This window comes from Mytilus edulis, chromosome 5 (genome assembly GCF_963676685.1).
Source record: "Mytilus edulis chromosome 5, xbMytEdul2.2, whole genome shotgun sequence".
Lineage (NCBI taxonomy): Eukaryota > Metazoa > Mollusca > Bivalvia > Mytilida > Mytilidae > Mytilus > Mytilus edulis.
The window spans coordinates 89,698,099-89,713,754 of NC_092348.1; the positions used below are offsets into that span (position 1 = coordinate 89,698,099).

The 15,656-nt window shown below is 31.5% G+C and overlaps 1 protein-coding gene across 1 annotated transcript; it reads left to right on the forward strand.

The window, feature by feature from the left end:
• Positions 1-91: 91 nt before the first annotated feature.
• On the forward strand, positions 92-13,634 carry LOC139524765 (uncharacterized protein YfbL-like). The gene is made up of 8 exons (XM_071319829.1): positions 92-238; positions 976-1,169; positions 3,767-3,872; positions 6,313-6,444; positions 7,519-7,724; positions 9,954-10,251; positions 10,567-10,716; positions 12,463-13,634. The coding sequence occupies exons 1-8, from the start codon at positions 130-132 to the stop codon at positions 12,549-12,551; spliced, it is 1,284 nt and encodes a 427-aa protein (XP_071175930.1). The 5' UTR covers positions 92-129; the 3' UTR covers positions 12,552-13,634.
• Positions 13,635-15,656: the final 2,022 nt, after the last annotated feature.

Here is a 15,656-nt window from a genome sequence, read left to right on the forward strand (position 1 = left end):
GATCTAAAAAATGTAAACGAAGAAATTAAGTAAAAAAATATTATCGCTTAAGAATGTATCATGGTACTTATTTTTCCGTTCACTAATTATATTCTTGAACTCTGAAGTGTTTACAAGTGGTTTTATAACATGTCCTTTGATAATGTTTTCATGTCGTATTTTGCATCAAATTGCCTTCAATGTTTTAAAATGGTTTCTTTTGATGGAAGGCGTTTTATCATATACTGTCTGTGTTCATGTGAGTATTTTAAATTGTTTTAATTTAAGGGTAAAAAAAATTAAAAGAAAACACTTATTGTCGCGTAGAAAATAGATTAATGCATATTTGTTTTTAATTCAGAGCTAATTTGAGAAGCACAGGCATGTCTTCTGAATTGTTGTCGCCTTTATCTGAGACTTTAAAATTGACACGAACTTGAGTTTTCTTAAGATTTGAAAACACAGTTTACATTATAGCATTGATTATCTTGGAGTTGTATGTTTCAAAGCATTATTCCAAAATTAGTGGTCTATATAAACTAGAGGCTCTAAAGAGCCTGTGTCGCTCACCTTGGTATATGTGAATATTAAACAAAAGAAACAGATGGATTCATGACAAAATTGTGTTTTGGTGATGGTGATGTGTTTTTACATCTTACTTTACTGAACATTCTTGCTGCTTACAATTATCTCTATCTATAATGAACTTGGCCCAATTAAAATTGTTAAAAAATGACTATAAAGGACATTAACTCCTTAGGGGGTCAATTGACCATTTCAGTCATGTTGACTTATTTGTAAATCTTACTTTGCTGAACATTATTGCTTTTTACAGGTTATCTCTTTCTATAATAGTATTCAAGATAATAAAATTTAGTAAAATTTAAAACACTATATGAGACAACTTATTGGTATTGAATATTGAATAAAATTATCATCTGTTCCTCTATATTCTTACATTTAGCACATAACCATGACATAAATATTATATTACAGTGCATTGCGTAGAGTCTGCTGATACAGTGTATATGGAGACCTCGATCCGGAATTGTTTTTCTAATACCAGGCACCACGATCCTGAATACAAAGAATATAAATATGCCGCAAAAGAGTATATTCATGGAGAATTCTTGAGACATGGACTAACTACTGAATACCATACATTTCAGGAACCATCTGTATCAAATACTGTAAGTTATAATATAAAGGTGCAATATCACCATTTATTTTCCCCTATAAGTCTTGTTAAATTTGCACTTTTTCAAAAAATTGTGCACAATTTATCTTTGTTTCAAATAAAGATATACTTGGCGTTAATAAAGTGTTATCCTTTCTAGTACTATAGAAAAAATATCATATAACATTGCATTGCATAGAAAATAGCTACACTGAAAGTTAACCAATCAAATTTCCCTTTCTTTTAACCTGTGTACTAGCTTTAGTAACCATGTAATCTCAAGTTTCCAAAATATTCTATAGAAACCCCAAATTTAAAAAAATAATGGTAATTTGAAATACCCCAGATATATTTTTATGACTCAGAAATGTTTTACTGCTATAAAATGTAGGATCAATTCCTTAAACAACTGTCAAATGCAAGGGAATATTTTTTTCGACCTATTCTCGTATGCAACCGGATGAGACGTACTATGATTGCAGAAAAAGGAAGTAACGTCTATATTATAGATTATCGTTTCTCTGCTATACATGTTTAAATGTGGTTATTCTCTACTCGAATAAATGGCATGCATTTAAGGATATATATCAATGATTCAACAAACAATAACAGGAGAGTATTTGTGTCCCCATATTCTTTACATCTGTAAAGTGCGATGGAGACGCTTAAACGCCATGGTCACGCTAAAGTGCGAACGTCTACTCTAAAGAACGATGGTTTGATACGCTAAAAAGCGATGGTCTGTGCTATTTAATGGATCACGCTTAAGTCCGATGCTTCAATACCAAAGTGCGTATTCCCGATAACAGTGGAAAGCAACAAGAATGATCAAGCGCATTACAGTAAAACAGCCGCTGTGTAAAAAACACTTTGAACGTTATATTTTACAGTAGTTCGGTAAAATAGATTAATAAATTCAAATAGTGTAAACTAATTGTTGCTTGTTGAACGTACAGTAGCAAATATCACATATGCATGACCATTTGATTATTGTTAATGAAACAATTTTAGCATTTCTACAATTTATGTTAAGGTTGCAAAATTACGTTTAATTTAAGAGGAAAAAGTTTGAATGGCTCACTTGAACATTGTGAAATTATGTCTATTTTTGTACTTTCTTATTACAGCATTCCTTCATATATTTTTAACCATATGCTTCCTCATTTCTGTTAAAGATATGACTACACGTCAACTAGACAGAAACCTTACGACCTGAAGTAATGACGTGGAACCTTGGTCGTCGCCGCATAGCAAACTATATAGGGTCTATCAATGACAAGTGTAAAACACATTGCATGGACCCCCTTCCCGTTACACCAACATACTTTATAATGCTTCACAATCGCAATTCCGCGTATAATACTATCGTACTTTAGCGTTTGACACCATCCCACTTGAGAATATCATCGCACTTTAGAGTACTACATATCTATTGAATCTATCCGTACTATTATTTACCAAACCGTCGTTAAGGTTGTTACTAAATTAAGGTATGTAAATGACTTTGAAAACATAATGATATGATATGGTAATAATCAGTTAAGGAATATGTTGCTCAAAACACAATAACATGCTTTATCAAACTTAGTCAATATACCAAAATCTTTTATACATATGGAAATAAATACACACTATAATTTAAATCTCTTACACGCGTATATTCTTCAGCGCAATTAAAACTGTGAGTCTTTTGTGAACGAAAAGGTTATGGCTATAAGATAACTGTCGTTGAACATTGGAATGTGAAGGTCACATAAATACAATATGATAGCTAAATACTATATGCATATTTAGACGATTACTCTTAAATCTTTATATGTTTAAATTAAGTTAGATCATAAGATTTCTAAAAAAAAAAATTAAACAAAACATTTTCAAAAAGAGAGAATGTAATCTATCTAACATATCTAAGGCGACAAAATGCAATATTATGTCTTATTAGTAAACAGTGATACAGATAAAATCCCAATTAATCAAACGACAAACAAATTATCACAAGATATACAAAGGTTGACACTCGTACAAGATCGGATAAAAATATGACGATGCAGTATAATTGCAAATTGGGACAACTCTTCACCAGAGACAAGATGACATACAAATTAACATCTTTATGTCACTGCGCGTCCTTTCACAATGAGCAAAGCCCATATCCCACATTGAACCATAAAAGGCCCCGCAATGTCAAATGTAGAACGATACATACAAGTGACCTACTGACCTGATTTATCTACAAAACAATGGAGGAAAAACAAAGATGATCTTCAGTATTAACTGACAACCACTGAATTACAGGCTCCTAACTTTGACAGACATATGAAGAATGTGGAGGGTCTAAACATGTTTGAAAGAGCCAAACCCTTCCGTTGACCTAGAACAAAGCTGAAAGAGTAAAACATAAGAAAACTATAAAAATTAGTCGAAAAGGGGATTAATTCATTGGACCGATACAAAGCAAACAGAAAACTGACAAAACAAACAAATGTAGAGCAGTCGCATATAATCAATGTTTTACCCTCTATATCGCGTCAAGTAAAGAAAAGCTGTAAATTATTTAATATTTATATTTCTGAGTATGAATATTAATTAATTGAACGTACATTTTTCTAGAGTTTTCAGTCAGTAATTGGTATAGCAAAAGGCACTAACTTTGGAACAGCAAATGACCGGATCATTGGACTAGGTGCACATTACGATACAGTAAGAGAAACAAAAGGTAAAATTTGTTTAAGGCGGCCCGGCCCTCTTCCTCTATCTTGGATTTTGAAGTAGCAGATAACAAACAATTGATCAAGATCTTTAATGCAATGTTCACATTTGTGGACTAGCATGTACTTCATGGGTAAGACTTCTAATGCTAATACAGAAAAGTATGTGTTTTATCATATTCAATGCTGTATTTGAAAAAAAACCAAATGTTTGGAAATAACTCCGATAAAATAATTTTATAATAGAAAGTGTTGTGAATTTACCTATTTTAATGAGTAGCAAGAAAAAAATTCCGGTCACCCCATATACTTTTTCTTATCTGAAAGAATGTTGAAAGAGCTATTTTCTCACGTTTTATATTAATATTCGTTAGTGTAGTTTTCTGTTTAACACACAAAACTTGATTTTCGATGCATAATCGATACAAAATCAGATAATATTCCGCAACCTGTAGCGTGAAAAAAAGTTTTGTAATCCATACTTTTTATTATATTTTTGAAAAAAAAGCACGATACACACTTCATTTATACACATTAATGACAAAAAAGCATACTTCCACAAGTGATTAGCTCGATACCTATTTTTTTAAACAGTGTATTTGACATTACTTATCAATCAACATGTTAGCTAACACGTTACATGTGCTAACTTATCCCTATGAATATAAATACTTATCATATACATATTCCTTTTGATTCTTTTCACATACTAGTAGTTTTTGTTTTAGAAAGAGCTAAACGCTATGTTAAAACTTGACTCGGCAAGTATTATAGGTACTTAAAGTCATTTATGTCAGCTGTTTTAGCTTTCTGTTAGCTGCTACGCACGGTAAGCATAATTCCAATAAACATATTTTATTTGTGTGAAAAAAAATATATATAATAAATTGAACTTAATAGATTGCAATAGCAGAAATTATTCATTTGCTGCATATGTAAAACGATAAGTTGAATCTTTAAAACAAATTATTGAATTAAAGATTTTGTTGAATTTTCCCTCGAATTACGTTTCTTACTAAAATATTGTAAGGTCTACCAAAAGGAAAAAATAATGTTTTACAGGGGCATTATGTTTTTTTTAAAGAGGCATTAGCTACGAGATACTAAATTTAATAAAATATGATTTGCAATTTTCGATCATTAATGAAAACGAAATAGTGAAATAATATATTTATTTGGCATGTTCAGTTATTAAAAGCACAAGAAATACAACATTGAAAGTAAAACCTGCATAAAGCATTTGAATGACTGATTTGATCAACGAAAACTCATTCATATACCGTGAAAAAAACGAGGATTAAAAAATATTTGTAATTGTTAAAAAAAAAACCATCAAATTACACCGTTATAAACTGAATAACAATACGATATTCTATTTTCAGACATTTTTATCTGTGACGTCACTTTGTGTGGGATTGATACTTTCGTGTGACGCACATTTTATAATTCTTTTGCGCTATATTTGTGAACTGTCGTAAAATAATTAAGTTGTTCGTTGTAATTCTGTGGTTTGCATGTTGAAATGCCCTATTACACTATGTATTAATGTATTTTTCTGCCCTGAGCATTTTTTTTTTGTATTGTATTAAAATGTTATGTACCCAGTAAGGATTATGACAGTTTTATCAAATAGTCTCTATGTATATTGGCGTTTGATTTTGTAGCAGTTCAGTATTTCTGTTGTTTTGGGTTGGGTTTTGTTGGGGGAAGGGATCATCTTATAATTGATGTGTTTCCCTCAGTTTTGGTTTGTGAAACTGAATTATTTTAGTTAAATCGATTAATGACTACTGAACAACGAGATACTACTTTTGTCTTGATTAAACCTATTATTATATTAAAGCAAGCGTACCTAGAAAAATTAAATCGCAAGAGTTCACTTTATATTTATTTCTATATCTATTTTTAGATCGGGTTGAATGAACGTCAGCAGTCTTCGGAGGTCAACTTGGTATTTAATACGATGGCGTTTTGACTTTAACACACATAAAATGCTGATACATGTTATGCATTGTAAATTGTTTATTTCCTTATTTCAGACTTTTTATTATTTGATATATGTGTTAGTTAGTATGTTATAAATCAAATGTGAACATGAATTTGGCAGTTAATGTCCCTACAAGAAGGTTTTTCTAATAATATTTTGAATAAATACTTAAAATTTCTTTGAACCTGTTAAAATTGCAGTTTCCTTAAGGTGTGAAGTAAACTTTAGGTGGTCCTATGTCTTTGATTTCTTTTCTTTGAATAAAGATTAAATGCGATTGCATCAAATACTTGTTAAAATTGTTTAACAACGATGTTTAAAAGTAAGTCCTGTTCCAGTAAATGTTTTGGTAACGCAAATATTATGCTCTGAGAATACACGCATACAGCTGAAACAGCGACTTGAAAAATCCCAAATATTCAAACAGTCAAAATTATGATAAACTATTTATATTTTCACAGGAGTTGATGATAATGGAGCAGGAGTTGCAGCCATGTTAGAAGTTGTTAGACAATTGACTGATAGGAATAAAAATGGTGTCAAAAGGAAAAATACAATGATTTTTGTAGCATTTGATTTGGAAGAATATGGATGTATGTTTATTTTCTGTTCTCAGTTCATGTAAACATAAACCCGTGTTATATAGTTTTTTTTTTATTTCAAACATTTATCTCCTTAATTCTTAGGCAGGACAATTTACCTCACACGAAAGACACAGATATCATTACCAACCTGACTAACTAGTTCCGCTAATGTTGAACTTCTGTAAACTGATATAGGAGAAGATGTGGTGTGAGTGCCAATGCCTGTATAAACACCTTTAACAGTTAAAACTGTGTCAATTTAACTATGAATGGAAAGTTAAAACATAGTTTTGTGCGGCATATTTTCAACATGGCTAGGCCCCGTTCTTCTAAGAGATCAAACTGTATACACCAAAATTCTGTACTTCTCTTCCTTTGGCTTTGGATCTTCCTCCAAATTCAATATCAACGCTATCCAGGTGTTTTATATTGGTACAATTCCTAAGTTATGTCTCTTTGAGATAAAACATAGATATCATATCTGGGAACCAGTTCGTAAACAAAACAAAATATCTATAAATATTACATTTTTCCCCGAAAGAGGCGTATTTACAAAGTGCAACATATACTGACATTTATTTAGATATTAATATTTGAAGAAAAAAAAACCTTTTCTCAACACAATACATATTTTTCAGAAAGATAGCTTAAAAGAAATCATTGCAAATCCTCTTACTTTTCTTGTAAAGTGCATTTTACACCCCCACCCTTGTTTTCAATTATCAGCGTTGAGTCCTTCACTAACCCTTGACGGTGGTGTGACAGCACATAATGGGAATGAACTGTAAAAATTTGTTCAAAAGAGAACGACTAACTCTGACACTAAGTAAGACTAACAGAAATAAAATATCGATCTTCATACTGGTCAAAGACCTCAATCAATAAATTATGAAATCCCAGACTTAAGTTTACGAAGTTTTATCTCGGGAGGACTCGAAACGAATTATGTTATAATATAAAGGATTTCAGTAGGTAGACAGAAATAACAGTTATAGGTGTAGTTGAAACAAAACCAAGTACATGTATTTGCCTCAAAGCTTTATGTCATGATAGAATCAAATTGTCTTTGTTTTTTTACCACAGCGTGCGTTGGAACGTCAGATTGCAAACTCCCTAATGTTCCACTTGGAAGCCGACATTTACTTCAGGAATGGCTACCTCCGTGGTTAATATTAAATTATGGTAATGCCCTACCATCAGTGATACAAGGTGTTATTATATTGGACACTATGATGAACTATAATACCACAGCTAGATCTCAGACGATTCCACCACAAATAGAAGACGCGGTATGCTATATCAATCACTCATATAGGAAAGAAAACCCCATTTTATTGCTCCAAACATTGGAAGATTGAGAAAAATTACATTACTGCCTTTTAAATTATCATTCTTCTGTTTGTCCGTATAATGAACAAATTGACATATGATCTGAAAACATGCAAGTTAATGCAAGACATTGTGTACGTGTGCCACATCAGGTTGTCTAAACCATATGTCTTTTGTGGTTGATTGTCAAGCATTTACAAGTAACAGTTAAAGTGTTGGTTTCCATTTTTTACAGCGGATTATGTATTTGGTTCGATATGACGCTTGTTTGCACTGAGGTCTCAATTTCAACGAAGGGATATAAAAAGGTGACACGGAACAATTTATGTGACTATTATACAAGTGAGAGGTTAAGCTAGCTATAAAACCAGATATAATCCAATTGTTTCTACATAAGTAAATGACTGTACCAAGTCAGTTATAGTTATCCCATAAGGAAGCGGTGTGTCAGTGTAAGGTTATCCCGCTGGCCGGCGGCCAGAGTGTGAGTTCACACTAACACCAAATCAAATGGATAATTTTTTTACACCCCAGCTGTTGTAGTACAGATATTAAAAAACATTTACGCTCCATAATATCTAGTTTATAACGCCATACAATAATTGTAATATACTTTATATATTATTGTATAGTATATACTAGTGTTGTCAAATCGTACACTTTTGCCTAACCGGTTACTCGGATAATCGTTCGACCGATTAACTGGTTATATATAACCGGTAGTTTGAGTTGGTGCTTGAAAGCCTTATCAATAGTACCACACATAGATATAACATATGGGGTATGAGTGTCAATTTGACAACCTTTCATCCAAGTCATAAATTTACGCTTTTAGAATTGAAGTTTGTCCTCTTTGTTATAAGGCTTATCTGTGAGGATTCCTGGCGAAGTTTGGCTTTAAATAATCAACTACACCGTATCAACTATAGCGTTTGTACCAACTTCAGATTGAAAAATCACTTGTTGACTCCAAAAATGTTGTGGAGTATTTCAATTTAAATGATTGATTATAAAAAAGAAGATGATTGCCAATTAGACAATTCTCCACAAGAGATCAAAATGACACAGAAATTCACCACTATAGTTCACCGTTTCGTTACTTTGTTTGCATGTTACTCGTACTATCACGTATACATTGAGTACATTCACATTGGTTTGCATTTCACAATTTTTTGTAAGCATTTCGTTTAAAGTAAGACTAAACCTTGCGCGACGGAGGTTGTACATTTAGGTGAAGGTTTACACAATATTAGATCAGAAATGAAATAATGAAGCAATGCCCCGAGCTGAGAGACAAGTTCTAATTAATTTTATGTTTATAGGATTAACAATAGCAATCAATTTACTGGACAATTGATCTGTCAAATTAATTACCAAGACGACAATTTTTAAATAAAACCTAACTATTTAATGATTTCAATACAAATTTATATCAAATCTGTCAAAAATGACAAAAAAGTCCGGTTAACCGGTTAACGTTTTTGGTATTCGGTATTCGGTCGTTCGACCGATTAACCGTTAAACCGGTTAACCGTTGACAACACTAGTATATACTCTTTAAATGCAGTATTTAGGTATATATATAAGTTGAGGCAGATTTATTTTGTCATGTTTGTTGAAATTACCAATGAAAATAAACCAAACCTTCGATTGTCCATGATTTCCTTTGTAAATAGCATGTATGTTGTGTTTTAATTAGACTTTTCGACACCTATCTCGTTTATCATTCAATTTAGATATATGTTGTGTGAATTCCATGTACAAAATTTACTGCTTGTGTCTTCATCACCGGGGACAATTATATTTGTCATAAAGGTGATACAGATGTATAACGATAGGTATGTCCTTGGAGATGCATGAGACATGATTTATTCTATAATTCTAAATTGAGAGAACTAGTATTTAAAACCTCTCAACATGGATACTTCGTTCATCAAATAATTATCGTTACAAAATTCAAAGATAGAAGCTTTGGACCTTAACTTTCAGGTGATGTCTTACGCGCTGATATACCGACAATCAACTACAGATAATAAAACAACTCTCCACAAGAATTCAAATGACGTGGATATTAGTAATTATAGGTCGCCGTATGGCCTTCAACCATGAAAAAAATCCATCTCGTATTGTGAGCTATCAAAGGCCCCATTGAAATAAAAATGTGAAACAATTTCTTTATTTTATTTCAGTTTCAAACAGCATTTCCAGAAGCCTATGCCAGTGTAGCTTCTGACAATTTCCAAGGAGACTTTCTTAATTTGATATACCGAAAACCAACTAACGATACATACTTAGCTGCAGAATTTCTTTCGTCTTGGAGAGAGCTGGGGACACCAAAATATGAAATCGAATCTTTTCCACTGGCGTTTATTAAATATAGCGAAATACCATCAGCTGCCAAAAAATACGCCCTTAGTGACTTCATGCGTAGTGATCATGGAAATTTCTGGGAAAGTGATTTACCAGCCATCTGGTTGACGGATTCAGGTAATGTGCTATTTTAGAATTAATTAAAAATATATTATACAGCTACATTCATATTTTTATCTATCACCTTCAATGTGTTATGGTATTTGTTCTCAGAATGGACACCGTACACTATGAATATAACATGTATGAAATACAAAATATAAAGTTCAGCAACTTTGTTTCTCGAAGATGTCAAACTAGCATTTGAGTAATATTAAGAAAGTTTGAAGATGTTAATTTTGACTTATATTGAAAATATCTAACGTTGAGAGGTTGTGTGTAGAGAATGTAAAATGTAAACTGTAAAACCTGCCATTTCATTTGTTTTTGCAGCCGATTTTCGGGGTGATATGATACAATGTTATCATCAGGAATGTGATAATCTACAAGTTATGCTGACCGATGAGAATATTAATTTCCTTGGAAAAACTGCTGATGCTATCGTTACGACGATACATAAACTTTCAGAACCATCGGGATCTGGTTTGTAATTTTACTATTTCTTCATTATTGAATTTCGTATTTATTCATAATCCATGTATCTCTTTGTTAATTTGTTAATTTATTGTTTATTAAATTATTCCTGTGTTTTAACAACTTGAGGTTTCTAGACGACATTTACTGCAGTATGCTGCTTCTGAGGTACTAAGTAGTAAGGTGGATGACATTTTAGTATACACTATAAACGTGAGGCGGCAAGGCAGCTATATGGCGGTCAACAGGGAATTCACCAATCTAAAAAAATAGACCAAAACTCCAATCATAGAAGTATAAGTACTCCCATATAAGGTCATGACACCGTAAATTACTTTTAAGGACATGTTGATTACTTAATCGGATTATGAGGCAAACGTTTGCATTTTGTTGTGTCATATTTCAACCGATGAAAGACCAGAATTACTTAGTATATATACAAATAAGGAGGTTAATCCCCTTTACACAAATCCGCTTATGGACATATCGTTTGTTTAGTCGGATTATAATGACATTAACGATAAAATGCCATACGTATATTTGACCAATGAAATGTTTTCTATATTAATATAACGATATAAGGATGTTAATTCCGTATAGAGAATTAACTTGTATGCCTCTGAAAGAATAAGTTGTCATTGACGAATTAAATATCGTTCCGAGGGTATCACCAGCGCTTCGGTGTTGACATGAATATCAATTATATGGTCATTTTAATAAATTTCCTGTTGTCAAAACTTTAAAATTTTTCGAACAACTAAGGATTTTGTTATCCCGGGAATAGATTACCTTATTCGTATTTGGCACAACTTTTTGGAATTTTGGGTCCTCAGTGCATTTCAACTTTGTATTTGTTTGGCTTTACAACTATTTTGATCTGAGCGTAACTGATGAGTCGTATGTAGATGAAACGCGCGTCTGACGTATTAAGTGACAATCCTGGTACCTTTGATAACTATCTACATATTTTCCAGAATCATTATTTCTATACATTGTTGAATATGATTGATTTGGTCTTTTGAGCAAAAGGGACACCAATAATTGAAGCAATGAAAATTGTTCAATCATTTTATAATGATCTACTTATAAACACAACATTAGTAGGAAAATATGTGTGTTGAATAAAAAAGAAGATGTGGTATGTTTGCCAATAAGAAAACTCTCAACAAATGACCAAATGACACAGATATTAACAACAATAGGTTACAGTACGGCCTTCAACAATAAGCAAAGCCCATACCGCATAGTCAGCTATAAAAGGTTCCCAAATGACAAATGTGAAACAAATCAAACAAATAAACTAACGGCCTAATATATGTACATAAATAAACGAAAAACAAATATATAACACATCAACAAACGACAACCAACTTGGATTCATAACGGGTTTTATTAATGAAGATTAAAAAAAGGGGCGTATGATAGCAAGGTTACATTTCAATATAATTAGGAGAACTTAAAATGACAACGACATAACAAAAAGAGAAAGACCACGAAATTACATACAAATCTACAAAACACTACATAGGAAATTCCAAAATGAGGAAACAAAACCCTAAGGGTGAACGTATGTGCAGTAAGCAGTTGCTTTTTAAAAAAACTAGATCTTTTAGATTACAAGACATTATCACAACAGAGAGTCTTACAGATTTGTGACAGAGTAAATATTTCGCTAGAGTCACTGCAACTATTAATAAGATGAAAGTGTTACAATTTAAACTGTCTTTTACTCATATCATGTAAATGTTATTTCAGGGACAAGTGATGCAAGTCGATGCAACAAACAGACTGTACTGACCATACTTACTTATATTATATATACGAAAATGATGCAGTTATTTTAGAACAGAGTGATGTCATGTAGTAGAAACAGAAAAAAACAAAAATGGCTATTCAACAGATTCAACACTATCTTCAATATACTTCCGAAATCATAGTTTTATAAATATAAAACGTCATTTTTACTTTATAAGATATACAAAATGTTATAAAATGTTTATAATAAAATCACTGTATATAATTCAATAATTCGGTAAAAGTGTTTAATTATAAAATTAAATACAACCAACAGACTTAACTGACTATACATCTAAACAGAAACGGACATTTTTATATCAACTGTCATATTCCTGATTTGGTACAGGATATTTTTTTTAAAAGTGGTGGGTGAACCTGGTTTTATGTATAGCCACACATCTTTTATAGCAATTTTAAAAGATATCGCCAAGACAACTACACTTCGTGACAGAATGTGTTTGAAAATATATTTTGAAATTTCAAAGACTTGAAAGGTTTTTGTTATTGAAAAATATTTTTTTCATATGTATTCAGTTACTATAATAGTAATGATTTTAACAAAATCTAGTCAAGATGCTATCATCTTTTCTGTTATTGCGTACGTATTTTTACAAGACACAAGTTTTAATCTCTTTTAACATTAATTGTCCGAAAACAAAAGATTTCTGATTAATTTTATCACTTGATTTACGTGTAAAGCTGTTCACTTTCTATATCCCACATGAACAAAATTATATAGGCCAAAGGTAAATCACGAATTCAAAACGGCGCGAATTAAGATTGTGTTCATAAAACGCGAAACAAAGACGACATGAAAATTTCCCGGTTTACCGTACTATAATATTGGTGATTTTAACGAACTCTAGTCAAGGTGAGATCATTGAATATACAGTTGAATGTGTAATTCTGTTGTGTTTATATCTTTTCTGAGCCATTCTGAAATGTTTAAATAAATACATTAAATACCAGTGTCTGAGCAGAAAGTTGATGAACCAGTGGTCTTGTAGTATATATTCTGGGTACTGACGTTTTTTTTATTATATTAATAACGTGTTATAATATTATTTTATTTGTCTTTATGAACATAACTTTTACTGTTAAGTCTGTTTATTAAAATCCATTTTACGTTACTTTGAACTTATACATCCCGTCATTGTCTTATTGTTCTATGATAATTCTCGAATTGCTGTCTTTCATTTTAGCTAGTGTGCTTTGTCTATATGCTTTTCTGTGTTTCTCTGATACATATGACGTGGCTTTTACATATACAACCCGTTATCATGTTTTTGTAAAACTCTTTCGTATTATTGTCTTTCATTTTTGCTAATGTGCTTTGTCTATATGCCTTTTTGTGCTTCTTTGTCAATATAATAGAATTTGATGAATCTGTCATACAAGTGAGAGGTTTAGCTAGCTTTAAAACGAGGGTTAATACACTATACGAAAGAAAATGCCTGTACAAAGTCAGGAAAATGGCAGTTCTTATCCATACGTTTGATGTGTTTGAGCGTTTCATTTTGCCATTTGGTTAGGGACTTTCCTTTTTGAATTTTGCTCGGAGTTCAGTATATTTGTGATTTTCTTTTTTTCTGTACTTAAACATCCCGTCACTGTGTAATTGTTACATGATAATTTTTGTATTTTTGTCTTTCAATTTTTCTTATATGCTTTGTCTATATGCCTTTTGTATTTCTTTTTTCCACATGACGTGGCTCTGTACTTAACCATCACGTCATTGTGTTATTGTTATACTAATTTTTGTATATTTTAGATTTCATTTTTGCTAATATGGTTTGTCTGTATGCCTTTTTGTGTTTCTATGATACATATGACGTGGCTCTGTACTTCTACATCTCTTCATTGAGTAATTATGCCAAAGTTTGTTTACATATTTGTTTGATATTATAGTGATTTAGATAATAACATAATGTTGACTGCTGTAGCCCTATTTTTGACATTTTTTTTATTTCTGTTTGTTTTGTTCACACATAGTTGTCAATAAAATGGAATATATCCGACTGTCATACAAGTGAGAGGTTTAGTTAGCTATAAAACAAGGTTTAATCCACCATTTTCTACATACAAAAATGTCTGTACCAAGTCAGGAGAACATGAAAGCTGTTATCCATTCGTTTCATGTTTTTGAGTTTTCGATTTTGCCCTTTGATTACGCACTTTCCGTTTTGAATTTTCCACGGAGTTCAGTATTTTTGTGATTTTACTTTTTGAGATACACATGATTTGTATTTTCCGTGATTAAATATAAAAGTAATAGAAAAGTTAGTATAAACAATTGTACAGCATTCATGACGTGATCTTCTAATGAAGTGGTAAACAATAAACTGATAAAAAAAAAAATTGAAACATTCTGGGTGTTAAAATGGAAAGTCAAGAGGAAAAAATCTAGAAATCAAGTTTTGGATAATTCAAGGACTTTAACAAATATAAAAAAGAAGATGTGGTATAATTGCTAATGAGACAACTCTCCACAAGAGACCAAAATAACAATATATGTTTTGATTATATATTCTATAATTACACTCGTAATGATAATGGAGTAAAGACATTCCTTGGTATCTAGGGTACTGTTACTTGTGAGGTAAATTTTTATATACAGGCATTTTCCTACCATTCCATTTAACAAAAGAATATTCATTGCTTGGTATTAGTGTACTTATAATAAATCTAGAACCTATACGAAGGCACACAAATCCCTTTTTGAGAGCATACAAAATATAAGGAACCAGTCATGCAGAGCTCTGATAAACCGGAATTAAACTGTATTCATTATATATTTGCATACTAACATATAAATACGATCAAATTGTCAATCCTGGAGAATCCATGTTCAAACAAAGGTAAAGAATAGAGGTAAGTCAGATTAGACTTAAGGATGTATTCTTCTGACTTTTCAGTCTTGTTCAGTCTCGTTGAAATCTCGTTCGTGAATTATTCTCAAAACCTGTGATACAAGTGGAAAATATCAATGAATTTTAAAAATATTATAATCAAACATAACTCTGTGAAAAAATTGTGTTTTTACAATGAATGGTTTCTGAGTAATCAAGTTTTCAAATTTTACGACCAATCAAGTCTGTATTTTTAGCCAAAATTTTGAGAAAATGGGTGAGGGATACAAACAATGATTTTAC